Source organism: Macrotis lagotis, chromosome 2 (assembly GCF_037893015.1).
Source record: "Macrotis lagotis isolate mMagLag1 chromosome 2, bilby.v1.9.chrom.fasta, whole genome shotgun sequence".
Classification (NCBI taxonomy): Eukaryota; Metazoa; Chordata; class Mammalia; order Peramelemorphia; family Peramelidae; genus Macrotis; species Macrotis lagotis.
Genome location: NC_133659.1, coordinates 250,365,649 through 250,385,626, shown reverse-complemented (window position 1 = coordinate 250,385,626; position 19,978 = coordinate 250,365,649). Strand labels below are relative to the sequence as shown.

Genomic DNA, 19,978 nt, shown 5'->3' with positions numbered 1-19,978 from the left:
CAAAAATTAGCCAAATTATAACAGATCAGGAAATAGACTACCTTAAATAATTCCATCTTAGAAAAAGAAACTGAACTCTCAAACAAAAAAAAAAAAAATTCCCAGTACCAGATGGGTTTACAAGTGAATTCCACCAGGGTAGCTAGATGGTATGGTGGATAGAGCATGGGTCCTACAGTCAGGAGGCCCTGAGTTCAAATCTAGCCTTAGACACTTAATAACTACCTAGCTGTGTGACCTTAGGCAAGTCACTTAATCCCACTGTATTGCAAAATGAATTTTTTAAAGTGAATTTTACTAAACATTTAAAGAACAATTAAGTTCAATACTATAGTAAGTATTTGGAAAAACAGGTGAAAAAGGAGTCCCACAAAAATTCCTTTTATGACATAAATATGGTGGTGATACATAAAACAAGAGCTAAAACAGAAAAAGAAATTATACATCAATTTCCTTAAAGAATATCAATATAGGGGCAGCTAGGTGGCGCAGTGGATAAAGCACCAGCCCTGGAGTCAGGAGTACCTGGGTTCAAATCCAGTCTCAGACACTTAATAATTACCTAGCTGTGTGGCCTTGGGCAAGCCACTTAACCCCATTTGCCTTGCAAAAAAAACCTAAAAAAAAAAAAAAAGAATATCAATATAAAAATTTTAAACAAGGCAATCACAGCAATATATGACAAGGATTATAAACTGATGAGGTGAAATTTAGACCAGAAATACAGGGTTAGTTCAATATAAGTAATTATCAACTGAATTGCTCCTAGTAATAATACCACCAACAAAATTCATATCATCTTAATAGATGTTGAAAAAGGTTTTCACAAAATACAGTACGTATTCCTATTAAAAACACTAGAAAACAGAGGAATAAAGACAGCATTTATTAACATGATGAGCAGTATTTATCTATAAAACCATCAGAAAGCATTATGCATAATAAGGAAAAGACAGAAGCTTTTCCAATAAGAAGGAAAGATTGTCCATTATCTCAATTATTATTCAGGGTTGTACTAGAAATATTAGCCATAGCAATAAGAAAAGAAAAAGAAACTGGAGGAATTAGAACAGGCAATGAGGAGACAAAATTATTACTCTTCAAACATAATATGATGGTATACACTTAGAGAACACTAGTGAATCAACTAAAAAATTCCTTGAAATAATTAACAACTTTGGCAAAGTTGCAAGATATAAAATAAACCCACATAAATCATCAGCAATTTTTTTTTACATTACCAACAAAGCCCAGAAGCAAAAGAGAGAGAAATTCCATTTAAAATACCTAGAAACAATATAAATACTTGAGGGTCAAACTGCCCAGACAAAGGAGCTATAAAAACATAATTACAATACACTTTACACACAGATAAAGTCAGATCTAAACAAATGGAAAAACATCAATTGTTTATGAATAGACCAAGCCAATAAAATTAAACTGGCAATTCTGGCTGTTAACTTATTTATTCATTGTCCTACCAAATTATCAAAATAGAAGTAGAAAAATATAACAACAAAATTCATCTGTAAGAACAAAGGTCAACAATATCAAGGGAATAAATGCAAAATACAAGGGAAGATGGTCTAGTAAAACTTGTCTCAAGTTAAATTATCAAACAGTAATTATCAAAACTATCTGCTAATGGCATGATGGATCAGTGAAATAGATTAGACAAAGCATAGTAGTAATTTATGTGTTTTTATAACCTAAAAGACCCCAGCCTTTGAACTGAAAACTCATTATTTTACAGAAACTGCTGGAAAAACTAGAAAATAACAGGCAAAAAACCAGGTATAGATCAACATTTCATACCGTATACTGAGAAACAAATAGCAAGTATCTCAAGACCTTCATTTCAAAATACATATAGATAAGTAATTCTAAAATTTATAAGAATGTATACATTTATAAGAATACAAGCCATTCCACAATTCATAAATGGTCAAAGGACCTGAAAAGGCAGTTTTCAGATGAAAATTAAAAGTCATATAAAAAAACTCCAAATCATTACTGATTAGAGAAATACAAATTAAAATAATTCTAAGGTATCACCTCATACCAGCAGATAGGTTAATATGACAAAAAAGGAAAGTGATACATGTTGAAGAGGATGTAGGAAAATTGGGACGCTAAAGCATTGTTGGTATAGTTGGGACTAACTAATCCAACCATTCTGGAAAGCAATTTGGTACTATGACCAAAGGGCAGCCAAATCATGCATACCCTTTTCATCCAGTCATTCCACTACTAGATCTGCACACCAAAGAGAATAAAGTAAGAGAGAAAGAACATGACCTACATGAATGAAAATGTTTATAGCAGTTCTGTGGTATTATAATACTGGGAACTGAAAGGAGGCCTATCAACTGGGGAAACAGCTGAACAAGCTGTAATGTATGAATGTAATGGAATACTATTGAGCAAGAAGAAATGAAGAACTGATAACTTTCAAAACAAACCTGGAAAAACTTGTATGAACTAATGCAAAGTGAATTCAGTAGAACAAAGAAAACATCAGACACATTATCAGCACGAATGTGTGTTGATCAACTACAAAAGAATCAGCTCTTCTCAGCAAAATAGTGATACAAGATAAGTACATAGAATCCAGGAAGGAAAATGTCATCTACATCCAGATAAAGAACTGATGGTCTCTGAATGAATATCCAAATATACTTTTTTTACTTACAAGGCTTTTTAAATTTTGTTTTGATGTTTTGTCTTTAATAACTGTAACTTATATGGAAATATGTTTTATATAAAAGCACATGAACAATCTCTATCAAATTACCTATCATTTTAGGAAGAGGGGAAGGAAAAAAATTTGGAATTCAAAATCTTTTTTTAATATTTAATATTTATTCGCATTCTGTACAAATAATGTTTTTATACATTAATAAAATATTCTTGTTTAATAGTAAACAAAATACCCCCTCCCCCAAAAAAATATAGACTCGCTTGAACGATAAAGGGGAGAGAAAAAAATTAAAATTAAAAAAATAATAGTAATAATTGTAGGTATGGCCAGGTGGCGCAATGGACAGAGCATCAGCCCGGGAGGCAGGAGCACCTGAGCCCATATCTGGCCCCATACACCCAACAATCACCCAGCCGTGTGACATGCAAGCCACCCCAACCCCACTGCCCTGCAAAAACCAAAAAGAAAAAAGAAAAAGAAAGACCAAAAATAAAATAAAATAGTAATAATAGTAGGGGTGGCTGGGTGTCAGACAGAGCATTGGCCCTTGAGCCAGGAGTACCCAGGTCCAAATCCGGCCTCAGACACCCAACGATAACCCTTCTATGCAGCTCCAGGCAGGCCACCCAGCCCCATTTGCCCTGCACCCCCCCAAAAAAAATAATAATAATAAAAAAATGTGCTTCAGTCTTTGTTCCAACACCAACAACTTTGTCATGGGTGGATCGCCTTCTTTGTGGTAAGTCCATCGCAAAAGTTACTTCCATATTTTTCCACTGCTGCCATTGCTGATTGCAACTCCCTCCTTTCTTATTTCTCCACTACCACGTACCATATTTTCTCTCTCCTTTCACTCTAATTCTGCTGTGGGGTAGCTCAGTGGTGCAGCAGACAGACCACTGGTCCTAGGGCCAAGAGGCCCTGAGTCCCCCCTACCACCCCTTAGGCCCAGCTTCCACCTGACCCTATGGTCCTGAACAGGCCATCCAATCCCAGCCCCTTGCAAGAAGTAAAAAAGAAAATGTGTTATATCTGACCACTCTCCCCCCATGGTCCATCCTCTCCTCCATCACTCACATCCCCCCCTTCCCCCTGGCCCCCCTCCTTCTTACTCCAGATGCCTATACCCCTTTGAATATATATGCTGTTTCCTCTCCTAGCCACCTCTGGTGAGAGCAAAGATTCCTTCATTCCCCCTTGTCTTCCCCCCTTCCATATCATTGCAAAAGCTCATTGTAAAGAAGAAAAATCTTATTATATCTTGGCCTATTCCCCCTCCCTTTTCTTTCTCCCATTACATTTCTCTTTTTTCTATTGACTCCATTTTTACACCAAATTTTATATTCAAATTCAGCTTTATCCTGTACTTCAAATAGAAAAGCTCCTTCTACCTGCTCTATTAACTGACAAGGTTCATATGAGTATTATCAGTGTCATTTTTCTATGAAGGAATACATGCAGTTCATCATCATTAAGTCCCTCATATTTTCCCCTTCTCTAATCTCTATGCTTCAACCGAGTCCTGCATTTGAAGATCAAACCTTCTGTTCAGCTCTGGCCATTCCAACAGGAATATTTGAAATTCCCCTGGTTCATTGAAAGTCCATCTTTTTCCCTGGAAGAGGACATTCAGCCTTGCTGGGTAGTTGATTCTCAGTTGCATTCCAAGGTCTTTTGCCTTCCGGTGTATTATATTCCAAGTCCTACAAGCTTTTAATGTAGTTGCTGTTAAGTCCTGTGTGACCCTGACTGCAGCTCCACGATATTTGAATTGTGTCCTTCTGGGTGCTTGTAATATTTTCTCTTTGACTTGGGAGTTCTGGAACTTGGCTATAATATTCCTAGGGGTTGGTTTTTTGGGATCTCTTTCTCGGGGGGATCGGTGGATTCTCTCCAGTTCTATTTTGCCCACTGCTTCTAGGATATCAGGGCAATTTTCCTGTAGTAATACTTTGAAAATGTCAAGGCTCATTTCCTGATCATGACTTTCAGGTATTCCAATAATTTTTAAATTATCTTTCCTAAATCGTTTTCCATATCAGTTTTTTTTTCAAAGAGATGTTTCACATTTTCTTCTAATTTTTCATTTTTTTTGGTTTTGAAGTAATGAATCCTGATTTCTGGTAAATTCATCAATCTCCCTGAGTTCTATTCTTTGTCTGAGGGATTTGTTTTTATCAGAGTTTTCTTATCTCTTTTTCCATCTGGCCAATTTTGCTTTTTAAAGCATTCTTCTCCTCAATAACTTTTTGAACTGTTTTCTCCATTTGACCTAAGCTGGTTTTTAGCATGCTGTTTACTTAAGCATTTTTTTGGATTTCCTTGACTAAGCTGCTGACTTCATTTTCATGTTTTTCCTGCATCTCTCTCATTTCTTTTCCCAGTTTTTCTTCAAACTCCCTCATTTGATTTTCAAAGTCTTTTTTGAGCTCTGTCATAGCCTGAGCCCAATTTCTGTTTTTCTTGGAGTCTTTAGATGCAGGAGTTTGTGTTTTCTCATCTTCAGACTGAGTATATTGATCCTTCTTGGGATCATAGATAATGTATTTCTCAATGGTGTTCCTCTTTTTTCTCTGCTTGCTTATTTTCCCAGCCTAAGCCTGTTTTGGGGGTGCTTCCTGAGCTTTTGGGACACTCCCACAAGGGTCTCAGTGTGTGAGGCTCTGTCCTCCCTCCTGGTCTGTGAATGAACATATGCACCCCCCTCTGCTAGGGGTCCTCTGCTGTTCTACTGGGGGGGGGGGGCCTAGACTGCGATCAGGATCTGAATGTGCTCAGAGCCCCACAGTCCCGTTCCAAGGTCAGAGCTCTGCAGTCTCTCTCTCTTCACTCCCCTCCCTCAGCTCAATAGGCTCATGCCCTGGGGGCTCCTGCTTACTTGCTCTACCTGCTTATGTTTCCTAAATCTGGAATGCAGTGGCCATGATGCTCTTTGTGTGCCCTGAGGGCTGGACTTCGCCTGCTTGCTGGGGCAAAGGTCCCCTGCTGTACCCCCAATTTGTGCCCAGTGCTCCCCGGGGCGTGCCTCTGGGTGGCTGAAGTTCTTTCGCTCTGATGGGTCACCCCTCTGGTGGGCCGCCCCCTCCAACCCCGGGGAGCAGAGCCTTTCGGCTCTTATCCAGGTTACCTTGAGTAGGAGAACTAACTCACTGGGTCCTCTGTGGGTTCTGTCTTTTGAAAATTTAGTTAAAGTCCTTAGTTTCGAAGATTTATGAGAAAGCGCCTGAGACAGGATCTGCTCTTGTTGCCATCTTGGCCCTGCCCCCCGGAATTCAAAATCTTCTAAAAATGAGTGCTAGAGCATTTCTCAAGAGCTCCAACCCCCCACACACACACCAAAAAAACAAAGGATGGATCTACCAAAATTTAGAGGGGCAGAAGCCACAGAAACACTGAGTGATACATTTTCCCAGTTCAAGATAACTTAGAAGTTCCAGGAAAGGTGTGTTTCACCAGGACCAGAGGTTGGAAAAAAAGCCACAGTGCAGCCCAGCCCAGCCCAGCCCAGCCATCGCCTGCAACAGCTTGAAGGGGCAGTGAGAGAACTCTGCCACACTTTGGTGGATGTGGAGTGAGGAGCACAGCCACAGAATCTGCAGCGAGAATTGGGAGAAAGCATCCTGCACCCCCAGAAACAGTAAGGGAAATCTGAAGAGATTTCTCTGCTCTCCCTAGGGTGGGACTCTGCTGTTTGCCTACACTCACACATATTGCAGTTTGGGCTTCCATACTAAATAACCAAGCTGGATCTCTCCTTATAGCCCCAAGGCAGAGGGTAGTGCTGTGGCCATCCATATATCAAAGCATAGACAAGAAAGCATAAGACCTTGGAAGAATAAAGGTCCCAGTGGGGTGCCCCCCCCAAAAAAAAAACCAAAGCCTTGGAAGTGTGGTAAATTAGTCTTGGGCTGAGGAAATAAACAACAGAAAAAGAAGAATCTGACCATACAGAATTACTTTACTCCCATAGAAGATCAAAACACATACTCAGATGATGACAAAATCGAAGCTTCTATGTCTAAAACATCCAAGAGAAATAGAAAATAGGCTTAGACTATGGATGAGCTCAAAAAAGACTTTGAAAAGCAATTAAAGACCAGGTGGCTGCGGAGGCCAACATTGTCGCAGAGGCCGACATGGTCGCGGAGGCCAACATGGTCGCGGAGGGCCCTGCGGCCGGGGAGCCGGAGTGGCCCAGGCCCAAGCCCAAGGCCAAGGCCAAGGCCAAGGCGGCGGAGGAAGTGGAAAGCGACTCCTTCCCGGAGGACTATGGGCTGATGCGCCTCGACTCGCCCATGTATGTCCTGTACAGGGACAGACCAGAATGGGCTGACGTAGAGCCGGTGCCCCAGAATGATGGGCCAAATCCAGTGGTCCAGATAATTTATAGTGAAAAATTTAGAGATGTTTATGATTATTTCCAGGCTGTTCTGCAACGTGATGAAAGAAGTGAACAAGCTTTTAAATTAACTGGAGATGCTATTGAGCTAAATGCAGCTAATTATACTGTGTGGCATTTTCGGAGAGTTCTCTTAAAGTCTCTACAAAAGGATCTAAGTGAGGAAATGAACTATATTACTGCAATAACTGAGGAACAGCCCAAAAACTACCAAGTCTGGCACCACAGGCGAGTGTTAGTGGAATGGTTGAAGGATCCATCCCAGGAGCTTGATTTTATTGCTGATATTCTTAACCAGGATGCAAAGAACTACCATGCCTGGCAGCGTCGACAGTGGGTCATTCAGGAGTTCAAGCTTTGGGATAATGAGCTGCAATATGTAGACCAACTTCTCAAAGAGGATGTGAGAAATAACTCTGTGTGGAACCAAAGACACTTCATAATTTCTAATACTTCAGGCTACAATGATCCTGCTATCCTGGAGAGAGAAGTCCAGTATACTCTAGAAATGATAAAAAACAGCACCACATAATGAAAGTGCATGGAACTATTTAAAAGGGATATTGCAAGATCGTGGCCTTTCCAAGTGTCCCAATCTATTACAGCAATTATTAGATTTACAGCCAAGTCACAGTTCTCCCTACCTGATTTCTTTCCTTGTGGATATTTATGAAGATATGCTAGAAAACCACTGTGACAACAAGGAAGATACACTTAACAAAGCCTTAGAGATATGTGAAATTCTAGCTAAAGAAGAAGATAATATAAGAAAGGAATATTGGAGATATATTGGAAGATCACTTCAAAACAAACACAGCACAGAAGGAAGTTTGCCAACAGATAAGCAGCAATAAAAGCATTCAGAAGACACTAATGGAATAGTTTTATTTTTAAAAGTAACTTGGAACAAGGAAGTGTGACATATCTTAAAACCAGAGGGATCATTTCCTTCTACCTGTGTGGGTCCATGACAACAAGTGCATTGCACAGGTATTGCCTCCTAACAAACACTAAGCATAAGTACTCTTTGGGCACTGCTGCTATTCAGACTAACTTCAGAAGTATTACTTTAGCTGTCTTTTTAAAGTAAACTAATTCGGGGGCAGAGCCAATATGGCGACAAGAAGGGATCGAGTCTTAGGAGCTCTCAGATAAAACTCATCAGCTAAGGACTCTAACTAAACTTTTGAGAGACAGAACCCACAAAGGGACCCAGTGAGGCAGTTCTCCCACTCAAGGTAACCTGGAAAAGAGCAGAAAGGCTCTGCTCCCTGGGATCGGAGAGGCTGCCTACCAGAGGGGTGGTCCACCAGAGCCAAAGAACCTCAGCCTCCCAGAGGCAGCCCCAGGGTGCTGGGAGTCGCAGCTCACAGCAGCGGGGGAGTCTCCTGAGCCACACCCCAGGGAGCACCGAGCACAAAGTGGGGGAACAGCGGGGGACCTCTGCCAGAGCAAGCACGTGGAGCCCAGCCCTCGGGGCACAAAGCTAGCAGCTTGGTCTTTCTGCAGCCCAGACCCTGAAAAAGAACCAGGCAGCGCTGGTAAGCAGGAGCCTCCAGGGCATGAGCCCATTGAGCTGAGGGAGGGGAGTGAAGAGAGACTGCAGAGTTCTGTCCTCTGCCTCTGGAACAGGACTCTGGGGCTCTGACCACAATTAGATCCTGATCGCAGTCTAGGCCCCCCCCCAAAGAACAGCAGGGCCACCCCCCCCACCTCAGCCCTCAGCCCCATGGCAGAGGGGGGCGCTTATGGTCATTCACAGACCAGGAGGGAGGACAGAGCCTCACACACTGAGACCCTTGTAGGAGTGTCCCAAAAGCTCAGGAAGCACCCCCAAAACAGGCTTAGGCTGGGAAAATAAGCAAGCAGAGAAAAAAGAGGAACACCATTGAGAAATACATTATCTATGATCCCAAGAAGGATCAATATACTCAGTCTGAAGATGAGAAAACATAAACTCCTGCATCTAAAGACTCCAAGAAAAACAGAAATTGGGCTCAGGCTATAACAGAGCTCAAAAAAGATTTTGAAAATCAAATGAGGGAGTTTGAAGAAAAACTGGGAAAAGAAATGAGAGAGATGCAGGAAAAACATGAAAATGAAGTCAGCAGCTTAGTCAAGGAAATCCAAAAAAATGCTGAAGAAAATAGCATGCTAAAACCCAGCTTAGGAAAAATGGATAAAACAGTTCAAAAAGTTTTGAGAAGAATGCTTTAAAAAGCAAAATTGGCCAGATGGAAAAAGAGATAAGAAAACTCTCTGAGGAGAACAAATACTTCAGACGAAGAATAGAATTCAGGGAGATTAATGAATTTACCAGAAATCAGGAATCAATACTTCAAAATCAAAAAAATGAAAAATTAGAAGAAAATGTGAAATATCTCATTGAAAAAACAACTGATATGGAAAAGACTTAGGAAAGATAATTTAAAAATTATTGGAATACCCAAAAGTCATGATCAGGAGAAGAGCCTTGACATCATTTTCAAAGAATTACTACAGGAAAATTGTCCTGATATTCTAGAAGCAGAGGGCAAAATAGAAATGGAGAGAATCCACCGATCCCCCCCGAGAAACAGATCCCAAAAAACCAACTCCTAGGAATATTATAGCCAAGTTCCAGAACTCCCAAGTCAAAGAGAAAATATTACAAGCAGCCAGAAGGACACAGTTCAGATATCGTGGAGCTGCAGTCAGGATCACACAGGACTTAGCAGCAGCTACATTGGAAGCTCGTAGGGCTTGGAATACAATATACCGGAAGGCAAAAGAGCTTAGAATGCAGCCAAGAATGAACTACCCAGCAAGGCTTAATGTCTTCTTCCAGGGAAAAAGATGGACTTTCAATGAACCAGGGGAATTTCAAATGTTCCTTTTGGAATGGCCAGAGCTGAACAGAAGGTTTGATCTTCAGATACAGGACTCAGGTGAAGCATGGAGATTGGAGGAGAGGGGGGAAATATGAGGGACTTAATGAGGATGAACTGCATGTATTCTTGCATAGAAAAATGACACTGATAATACTCATATGAACCTTCTCAGTTAATAGAGCAGGTAGAGAGAGCTTTTATAGTTGAAGCACAGGAGAAAGCTGAATTCGAAGATAAAATATGGTGTAAAAATGGAGTCAATAGAAAAAAAGGGAAATGGAATGGGAGAAAGAAAAAGGAGAGGGAGAATAGTCCAAGATATTTCACGTAAGATTTTTTTTATTACAATGAGCTATTGCAATGATATGGAAGGGGGAGGCAAGGGGAAATGAGGGAACCTTTGATCTCATCATAGGTGACTAGGAGAGGAAATAGCATATATACTCAATGGGGTAGAGACATCTGGAGTAAGAAGGAGTGGGGAGCAGGGGGAAGGGGTGGGGATGTGAATAAAGGAGGAGAGGATGGACCATGGGGGGAGAGTGATCAGATGTAACACATTTTCTTTCTTACTTCTTGAAAGGGGCTGGGATTGGAAGGCCTGCCCAGGACCATGGGGCCAAGTGGATTCTGCGCCTAAGGGGTGGTATGGGGGCTCAGGGCTTCTTGGCCCCAGGACCAGCAGAGTCGGAGTGAAAGGAGAGAGAGAAAATAGAGTACATGGTAGTGGAGAAATAAGAAAGGGGGGAGTTGCGATCAGCAATGGCAATGTTGGAAAAATATGGAAGTAACTTTTGTGAGGGACTTATCATAAAGAATGAGATCCACCCATGACAGAGTTGTTGGTGTTGGAACAAAGACTCAAGCACATTTTTTGTTATTATTATTTGGAGGAGGCTGCAGGGCAAGTGGGGCTGGATGGCTTGCCTGGGGCCACATAGCAGGGTGATCTTTGGGTGTCTGGGGCCGGATTGGGACCCAAGTGCTCCTGGCTCAAGGGCCAATGCTCTGTCCCCTACCCAGCCACCCCTACTATTATTACTATTTTATTTTATTTTGGGTCTTTTTTTTCCCTTGTTTTTGGTTTTTGCAGGGCAGTGGGGATCGGTGGCTTGCATGTCACACGACTGGGTGATTGTTGGGTTTATGAGACTGGATATGGGCTCAGGTGCTCATGGCTCCAGGGCTGGTACTTCATCCATTGTGCCACCTGGCCATACCTACAATTATTACTATTATTTTTTTTAATTTTAATTTTTTTCTCTCCCCTTTACTTTTTTCGCCCAAGCAAGTCTATCTATATTCATGGGGGAGGAGGGGTATTTTGTTTACTTGTAAACAAGAATATTTTATTAATGTAAAAAAAACAGTTGTACAAAATGAGAATAAAGAAAAAATAAATTTAAAAAAACAGAAAAAAATTAAAAAAAGTAAACTAATTCCTTAAAATAACATCCCCAAATGAATTGTTGAATAATAAATAATTCCATGTTTATTTATTTAAAAAAAAGCAATTAAAGGAGGTGGAGGAAAAATTGGGAGGAGAAATGAGAGCAATGCAGAAAAATCATGAAAACCAAATCAAAAGTTTGGTGAAAGATAAAATACTGGAGAAAATAATATGTTAAAAAACCACTTTAGGCCTAATGGAAAAAAAAAAAAAAAAAAGGCAAATGAGAAGAATGCCTTAAAAAGCAGAATTGGCCAGATGGAAAAGGAGATAAAAAAGCTCTCTGAAGAAAATAACTCCTTCAGATGCAAAATGGAACTAAAGGAAACTGACAACTTTGCAAGAAAGCAGGAAGAAATAAAACTCTTCCAACAAAGCCAAAAAGTAGAAGAAAATATGAAATATCTCATTGGAAAAACAACTGACCGCAAAAAGAGATACAGAAGAAATAATTTAAAAATTATTGGGCTATCTTAAAGCCACAACCAGGAGTAGAACCTAGACTTCATTCTTCAAGAAATAATACAGCAAAATTGCCCTGAGATCCTAGAAGTTGAAGGTAAAATAGAAATAGAAAGAATTCACTGCTCACCTCCCGAAAGAGATCCCAAAAGAAAAACTTCCAGGAATATTATAGCCAAATTCCAAAACTCCCAAATCAAAAGAGAAAATTCTAAAAACTGCCAGAAACAGAATATTCAACTACCGAGGCTTCATAGTCAGGATTACACAGGATCTGGCAGCATCTACATTAAGGGCTCATAGGGATTGGAATATAATATTCCAGAAGGCAAAAGATCTTGGTTTACAACCAAAAATCAACTACACAGCAAAACTGAGCATCCTCTTTCAGGGGAAAAGATGGACTTTCAATGAAACAGGGGATTTTCAAACTTTCCTAATGAGACAACCAGAGCTGAACAGAAAGTTGGATCTCCAAGTACAGGAGGACTCTGGTGAATCATAGAGGGAATAGAAGAGAGGTACTAACTATGAGGAATTAAATGATGTTGAAATGTTTGTATTCCTGCATGGGAAAAAGATATTGATAACTCATATGAACTTTCTCATTTATAGAAGGAACATATATAGACAGGATATAGGAAGGAGAGGAATATAATGGTATAATGTGGTAAAGGGATGGAGTCAATGGGCAATGGGGGAAAGTACTGGGAGGATGAAAAGGAGATGAAGAAGCTGAGAGATTTCACATAAGAGTCAAAAAAAAGGTTTTTCAATGGAGGGGAGGAGGGAAGGCAAGGGGGAATGAGTGAGCCTTTGCTCTCATCAGAAATGGCTCAGGAAGGAAGTTACATGCACACTTAATAGGGTGAGGAAATCTATCTTCCCTGGAGAAGGATGGAAGGAAAGGGACGGGATGAGGGGGAATGGGGGGAGGGAAGGGGCTAATAGGTGATACAAGAGAGGGAAGATTGAGGGAGAGGGTACTCATATGCAACACACCTTTGGACAGGGCCAGGATAAAAGGAGAGAGAGAGAGAGAGAGAGAGAGAGACAATACATAATAAATGAGAATGAGGAGAAACAGAGTGGAGGTACAGCTAGTAATAGCAACTGAGGGGAAAATATTGAAGCAACTTCTCTGGTGGACTTAGGATAAAGAAAGCAACTCACTGCCCTAAGACAGAGACATTGAAATCTGAACACAGAATGAAGTACAATTCATTCTCTCTCTCTCTCTCTCTCTCTCTCTCTCTCTCTCATCTTGAGGTTTCTCATCTTCTTGGGTGGAGGGGTTATATTTATTCTTATGTTTACTCTTATATCATTCAATTTCCATCAATGTATGGCATGGAAACAATGTAGAGACTGTCAGACAGCCTTCTGTGTGGGGTGGAGGGAAGCGGGGGAAACTGTAGAATTCAGAGCCTTGCAAAAAAATGATGAGTACATATTACTATTATATATAATTGGAAAACAAATAGAATGTTAAAATGTTTTTAAAAAATAAAAAATAAAAATGAGTGCTAAAAATTGTCTTGACATGAAATAAAGAAAGAATACCATTTACCCTAAAGTATGCATATTTAGAGAAGACAGTGGAAGAGGTAAGTGGCTTCAAAGTATTATACTGGAAAGGAGAGGATTTGAGGACTACGAGAATAAGAGAACAAGTGATATAGAATGTAGAATAGATTAATAAAGATAGCCTAGAATTCAGCATCACAGGATAGGGAGGATATAGCTAGGTGAGATTTTATTTAATCAGGAGAGGTTCATCTTCAGATTCGTGCTCTCTCAGTGTTAGGCCACTCAGTCAAGACTAGCAAATGATGGAACTGCCTTTCTGAGTTCTTTTAGAAAGGAAGAATTCCCCAATAAGCAAGAGGTCAGGTGACCAGATTACATAGTAACTCTCTGATAACTTGTTGTTAGAAAATATCTCCTATAAACTGGAAGAGGTCAGCCAAGGATAATTGAATGAAATAGAATGAAAACACTGATTCTCTACAGGTAGAAGGGGTCCTCTGCAAGTGATAAGAGGTCTGCCCTAGTGGAATGGGACCAATGGAATGTCATCTCACTTCCTACCACTTCTATCTAGTTAAATAGAGGCTGGCTCCCTATTACCTCTTGGGTCAGATAAAAATTCTCTATATAGCACTCAAAGTCCACCATAATCTGGTCCTTCCTACTTTTTTATAGTTTTCTAATACTTTATTTCATGTATGCTATGATCGAGGTTTACTGACCTATTTGCTGTTCTTCACACAGGACATTCTATACCCTTGTACCAGCTGCTCTCCATGACGTCATCTGCAAAAATTCAGCTCAAATTCCCAGTGCTTCTATCATAGATTACCTTCCAAATACTATTTATCTTGTATTTTAATAGAGGATTCCAAGAGATTTGATACCTAAAACCATCTAATCTTTTTTTTTCTAACCTAGGGAATCTATTTTTCCCCACTGAAAGACCAAAATGCAATTCACAGAAACAGTCTGCTGACTGCCCTGGATGGTGGAACTTAAATATAGAATGTGACTGAAGTTTTTTCATACTACAAATATAGAGAAGAGAACAAATTTTTTTTTAATTTTGTAATATTTATCAAAATAACTTGCTTTAAAATTTAAAGCATATGCAATTTAATAAGAAAAATGTCACCCTTCAAATCCACCCACAATTTTAAAAAAGTATAAACATAATATTGAACTCTTGCTCTCTAATACTGTAAAATGATGTAATGGGAGGAGCAAAATAAAAACTCTACAAAAATTATGATTTTTTTCATTATCTTTCCTTAGTGCCTCATAAAGTAAACATAATCAAACAATTCTAGTTTCTGAGTTGGAAATTTACTGAGATGGCATTATCTTTTCACCTCTTTCCACTACTTTATTTTAAATGTGAATAACAACAAGAGGTACTACAAAAAATGAAAACTTCAGTTTTCCCTACTTAGGCCTCTCTGGGATTGGCCAATCAGCAGCATTTTCATTGGTAATTACTGTTATAAGGACGTAGTTGCCTCCCTCTTATGAAGCCAACAGACTATCAATTACACACAGGTTCCCAAAAAGATGGCAAAGATTTTAGAGTTGGAATAACTTGGGCAAGATTTTGTGTTGTGACTTTTCTAAGGAGATACTATTTTAATAAACTACCAAGGCCTGTCAGAGTTACTAAACTGCAAAGTAGAAAGAGATTCACTGTGCTTGGAAAGTGGTTATGCATTTCCAAGATGGAGAACAAACCCAGACTTTGCTGGCACATTCTCCAACGACAGAGGCAGAAAAAAGACATTCTAGTGGGAGCCCAATGAAAGAGAACACTAAGATGATTTGGATGCTTCCAGACCTCAACACAGTTATACAATCACAATGGAAAGAATTTGTGGCAATTAAGAAGTTTTAGATGCTGAAAGTATCCAAACATCTACTCTTTTCCATGAAAACTATTTTTGCAAAAGAGAGAATGCTATAGTTTTTCACAACTATTACTACAAGCTTCATTTTAAAAAAAAAAACAAATATAAATATATATGTACACTTATACATATATATTAAGTATGCATACACTTATATATTTATATATTAATACATTCAATCAATCAACAAGTATTTATTATGTGAGGCACAATGTGAAGAGCAAAGAGATATGAAGAAAGGCAATCCCTGCCCTCATAAAGTATATGCTCTAACAGAAGGAACAATGTGCAAATAACTATGTACATACAAGATATATATATCAATATATATGAAGGAAACTTAACAGGGAAAGCATGAGGGGGCAAGGGGTGGAGACAAAGACAGGGAGACAGAAAAAAAAAGAATTAAATAAGTAAGATACCCTGACCAGGAAAAAAGTAAATCACAGAAGATGAGGTTTGAGTCAGGGAAGTCAAAGGTGAGGAGGGAGAATATTTCAAGCATAGAAGAGAGCTAGTGAAAAGGCACAGTGTCATGTTCAAAGGCCAACATCATTGAATCATAAAATACGTGGAGGGGAATCAAATGTAAGAAGGAAGGAAAGTGTAAGGTTATTATGATTTTAAATGTCAAATTGCATATTTTATATTTATCCCTGAGGTATTAAGGAACCACTGCAGCTTATTGGGATGATGATATCTCTCCTTTACTCTAGAAAACCATGACATCAGGGAGGTGATGCCCTGACAAGCACATAAACTGGATTTGAGTGAAGGGGTGCTTTGTTAAGTCACCAGCCTCATTTTCTCCTCTAGAACCATCTGAATCCAGTAGCCAGATATAAATCAGAATGACTGGAGAAGGCTCTGGATGGGAAGCAAGCAGGTTAAGTGACTTGCCCAAGATCATACAGCTAGTAAGTGTCAATTGTCTGAGGTCAGATTCAAACTCTATTCCTCCTGACTCCAAAACCATGCTCTATCTGCTACCCCACCTAGCTGCTCTTGACTTAGAGATAAGTGAACCCATGAAAGAAAATAAAATTATCAAATGAGATAGTGTATAGAAGAGGAAAAGGTTCAGAACTGACTCTAAGGAAACACCTATACTGAAAAGAGGTGACCTAGATCAATATCCAGAAAAGAGGACCAAGAAAGTGTTTAGATAGGTAGATGAAGGCCATCAAGAGAGATGATGGAGGGGAGTGGGGGGGAGGCAGGGAAAGGAGGAGGGAAGGAAGGGGGAAAAATTTTAAAGAATATCCTTATTGTATATTTGGAAGAAATAGCAAGCTACACATGGTAGAATTTAAGTTTCACATGCAATCATCTTTTTTATTGTACAGTTACAGATTGCTCCATGGATATTACATTATTCAATATTTTAGGTTCCTTTTTGGAGAGAGAGAGGGAGAGGGAGAGGGAGAATAGTAAAACAGTAGGAATAGAAATAGGAAAGAAACGAGAACATTCATGAGGACAGAATTATCAACAGAGTCATAAGCTGGTAAAAATACAAGAATAAGGATTGAGAAAAGACCATGAGATTTTGCAATTAATTTTGGAGATGGTAGTTTCAACTGAATGATGAAGTAAAAAACAAGTGAGAAGAAAAAATGTAGGCAGCTACTGTAGATGGCTTTTTTATTGAGTTAAGCCAAAAAGAGGAGGAAAATTTTGGAGGACAACAGCAAGAATGGTCCAATCAAGTGGACTATTTTTAAGGAAGTAAGAAATAGAAACTTCAATCAGGATAGCAGAGAAGAAAGAAGCAGTACATCCAAGCTGACACTCACAAGTATGCTGAAAAGATCTAGAAAATACAAAACTGAGTCCAACTTAGTAAATCCAAGGGAAAAAAAAAATCACAGTGAGTCATTTTTCAAGCCCAGTCTAGATTTTTAAACCCATTATCTATCTAGAAGCACACTACCTGAAAACTTTCAAAACAAGGAAATGAACAAGAGCCTGCCCCCTTGTTGTACTTTAGGACAAGAACAGAGCCCAGATCTGGAACAGAGAAACCCAATCTTGTACAGGTAGCAGGAAAAGGTGCCAATTGGCAGCTTTGTCAATAACTGTCCAATGCTGGATCACATCTTGAGAGCAAAAGGAAGAAAAAACTTATGCTCAGAAATGAAGTGGGTGAGTGATGGGGTGAAGGCACGGAACAAATTCAGGCCAAAAACTTTGTAATGGATGAGCAGTAGATAGATGGCTCTCAATCTCAGAAGCAATAAGGGCTCTCTAATCCAACCTTCTACCAGACCAAAAAAAGTCTATAATTCTATTACTCCAAACCTATATAATTTTCCTCCTGATTGAAGGTGACTGAGTCTAATGAAAAATAATGTCAACAACAACATTTATAAGGTGCCTATGATAAACATTGTGCTAAGTTCTTGAAATCATCTTATTTGGTCTTCACACAACCCTGCAAAGTAGGTCCAATCATTATCCCCATTTTACAGATGGGGAAACTGAGGCAAGCCGAGTTTAAGTAAATTACCCAGAGTCACACAGCCAATAAGTGTCTAACACTGAATTTGAAAATAAGTTTTCCTGAGTTTCACTGAAACTCCAAACAGGGATAAGCCCCAGTTATGTTGCTCAAACTCAATCCAAGTCAGAAACTTGCAAAGCTCAGTCAAGAACAGTGCTCAGATTCCAGCCTGACTCACACTCCTTTGAGTGCAATGAAAACTTGCAGGGCCCAATCTGAGCAGTGTTCAAGATCCTGGCATAATATGATAATCAATACAGTAAGAAAGCAACAGCAGTACTTTCTGGTTAAAGACTAGAATACAACCCAGGAAGGGAGTAACCATTCCTCTCCCTAGCTCACAGCACCTTGGAAGTGCCAAAAATTTGCAGACTCCCAAAACTAACTCTGGAACCAAGACCAAAAAAAAAAAAAAAAAAAAAGCCTGAAGTATGGAACAGAGCCTCAGCATCCCAAAGTAAGCAGAGTCCAATTTTACCATAAGATTTAAAGTCAAGGAATAGGAAAAGAGCAAGCAACAAAAAAAGAACCTGACCATTAAAAACTACTACGGTAATGGGGAAAACTAAGACAAACTCAGAAGAAGACAACAATGTAAAATCAGTACTACTATTGCTTTCAATGGATAAAATGTTAAGATGACTTTTTTAATCTTCCTTGACAATGGATCTATGTTTGGTATACAAACAGGTACAGTTGGCATACAAACATGATACAGCAGATTAAAATAACTGGTCTCAGAATCAAGAAGTTCTAGGTTCAAGCCCCAAATATGACCCACATGGCTGTGGGGCTTTAGACAGTTCTTGCTTTATGTAAGTGCACCAGTCTGCAGATTTCTACCTAAAGAAATTCTACTTTACCTAATATGAATTTGCCCTAGGATGTGGGAAAGAAAAGAAAGGAAAGAGGGAGGGAGAGAAGTCGAAGGGAAGGAAGGAAGGGAGAGAAGGAAGGAGAAATGGGGCCACAGGCCTGTGGAGGGAAGGGGCTAGTACAAGATCAGCACATAATTCAAGGATATCTTAAGGGCTGGAGTCAGAGAAACAAGAGGAGGAGGAACAGTCAAGGGTGGACACAGACATGGACAGAAGAAGACACGCAACACACAGGGGCCAGGGACAGACAGTACTGGAACACAGATGAGCAGAAAACAGACATGTGGGGGCTAGACATTCAGGGGGACAGTGGGGCAGAGTAAAGCAAAGGTCTCCTCTCTAAGGCCCTGGAGATCTCAAGTCAAGTCTCTAATCCTGTGCCAGTGGTGGTCTTTTCCTTTCACTTGAGGGGTTTTTTGTTTATGGTTTCGGGTATTTTTTTTGTTTGTTTTTGTGAATGGGAAAAGGTGAGAAGTTATAGAGTACTGAGCTGAAAGGGAGGAGTGAAAGAGGCATTATTATACAGTATAGTTAACATTAATTGGTCTCTGGAATGCCAATTTCTTTGAGTATTCTTTATGTAAAGTAGAATTTTTATAATGTGAATTTATATAAAGTGATAACTGTCTGTATAAGCTTTGTCACTGATTCTCTAAATATCCCTAGGAAACATTCTAAGACTGAAAGATCCAGCAAAGTTTCTGGGTACCTCCCTACAGTAATGAAAACAAAGTTTCATTTAAAATTTTAAATGTCACATACACAAAGAAAGCAAAAATATCCACTGATTTGGAACACAGTATTTTATCATTCATTCTCTAATGAATGTCATCTTTATTAGATAACACCAAAAATATCCCAAATAGAGGCTACTACAGGGATTCCTTTTTTTGCCACCTCACTCAATTTAATAGCATTCATAGTCTTTGGAAAAGTAAGTCTGGAAGACATTTGGACAAAATACTCCCTTAAAATACTGCCTCACGGGGGGGGGGGGGGGGGGGGGGGGGCGGCCAGGGCAGAGCCAAGATGGAAGTAGGAAAAGAGCCTCTCCTAGGTGCTCTCTCCAAAATATTTCAAAAATCTTAAAATTATGACTCCAACTAAATTTTCGAGAGACAGAACCCACAGAAAGATTCAATGAGGCAATACTCCAGTCCAGGATAACCTGGAAAATAGTGGAAAACTCTGTTCCACTGGGTTAAAGGGGTGGCCCCACCAGAGTGAATAAACTTCAGCCTCCCAGAAACAGCCCCAAGGAACCCAGGAGTCGTGGCTCCCAGC

The 19,978-nt window shown here is 39.6% G+C and overlaps 2 protein-coding genes across 5 annotated transcripts in view; one reads left to right on the top strand and one right to left on the bottom strand.

Annotated features, from left to right (window-relative positions):
* CCDC91 (coiled-coil domain containing 91) overlaps nt 1-19,978 on the bottom strand; it is a 414,466-nt gene that overhangs the window by 377,678 nt on the left and 16,810 nt on the right. The gene's annotated exons all lie outside the window — the stretch shown is intronic.
* On the top strand, nt 6,940-7,990 carry LOC141514696 (protein farnesyltransferase/geranylgeranyltransferase type-1 subunit alpha-like). The gene is given in 2 exon segments (XM_074225702.1): nt 6,940-7,614; nt 7,616-7,990. Coding segments are annotated over 2 exon segments (975 nt in total). The 5' UTR covers nt 6,940-6,978; the 3' UTR covers nt 7,955-7,990.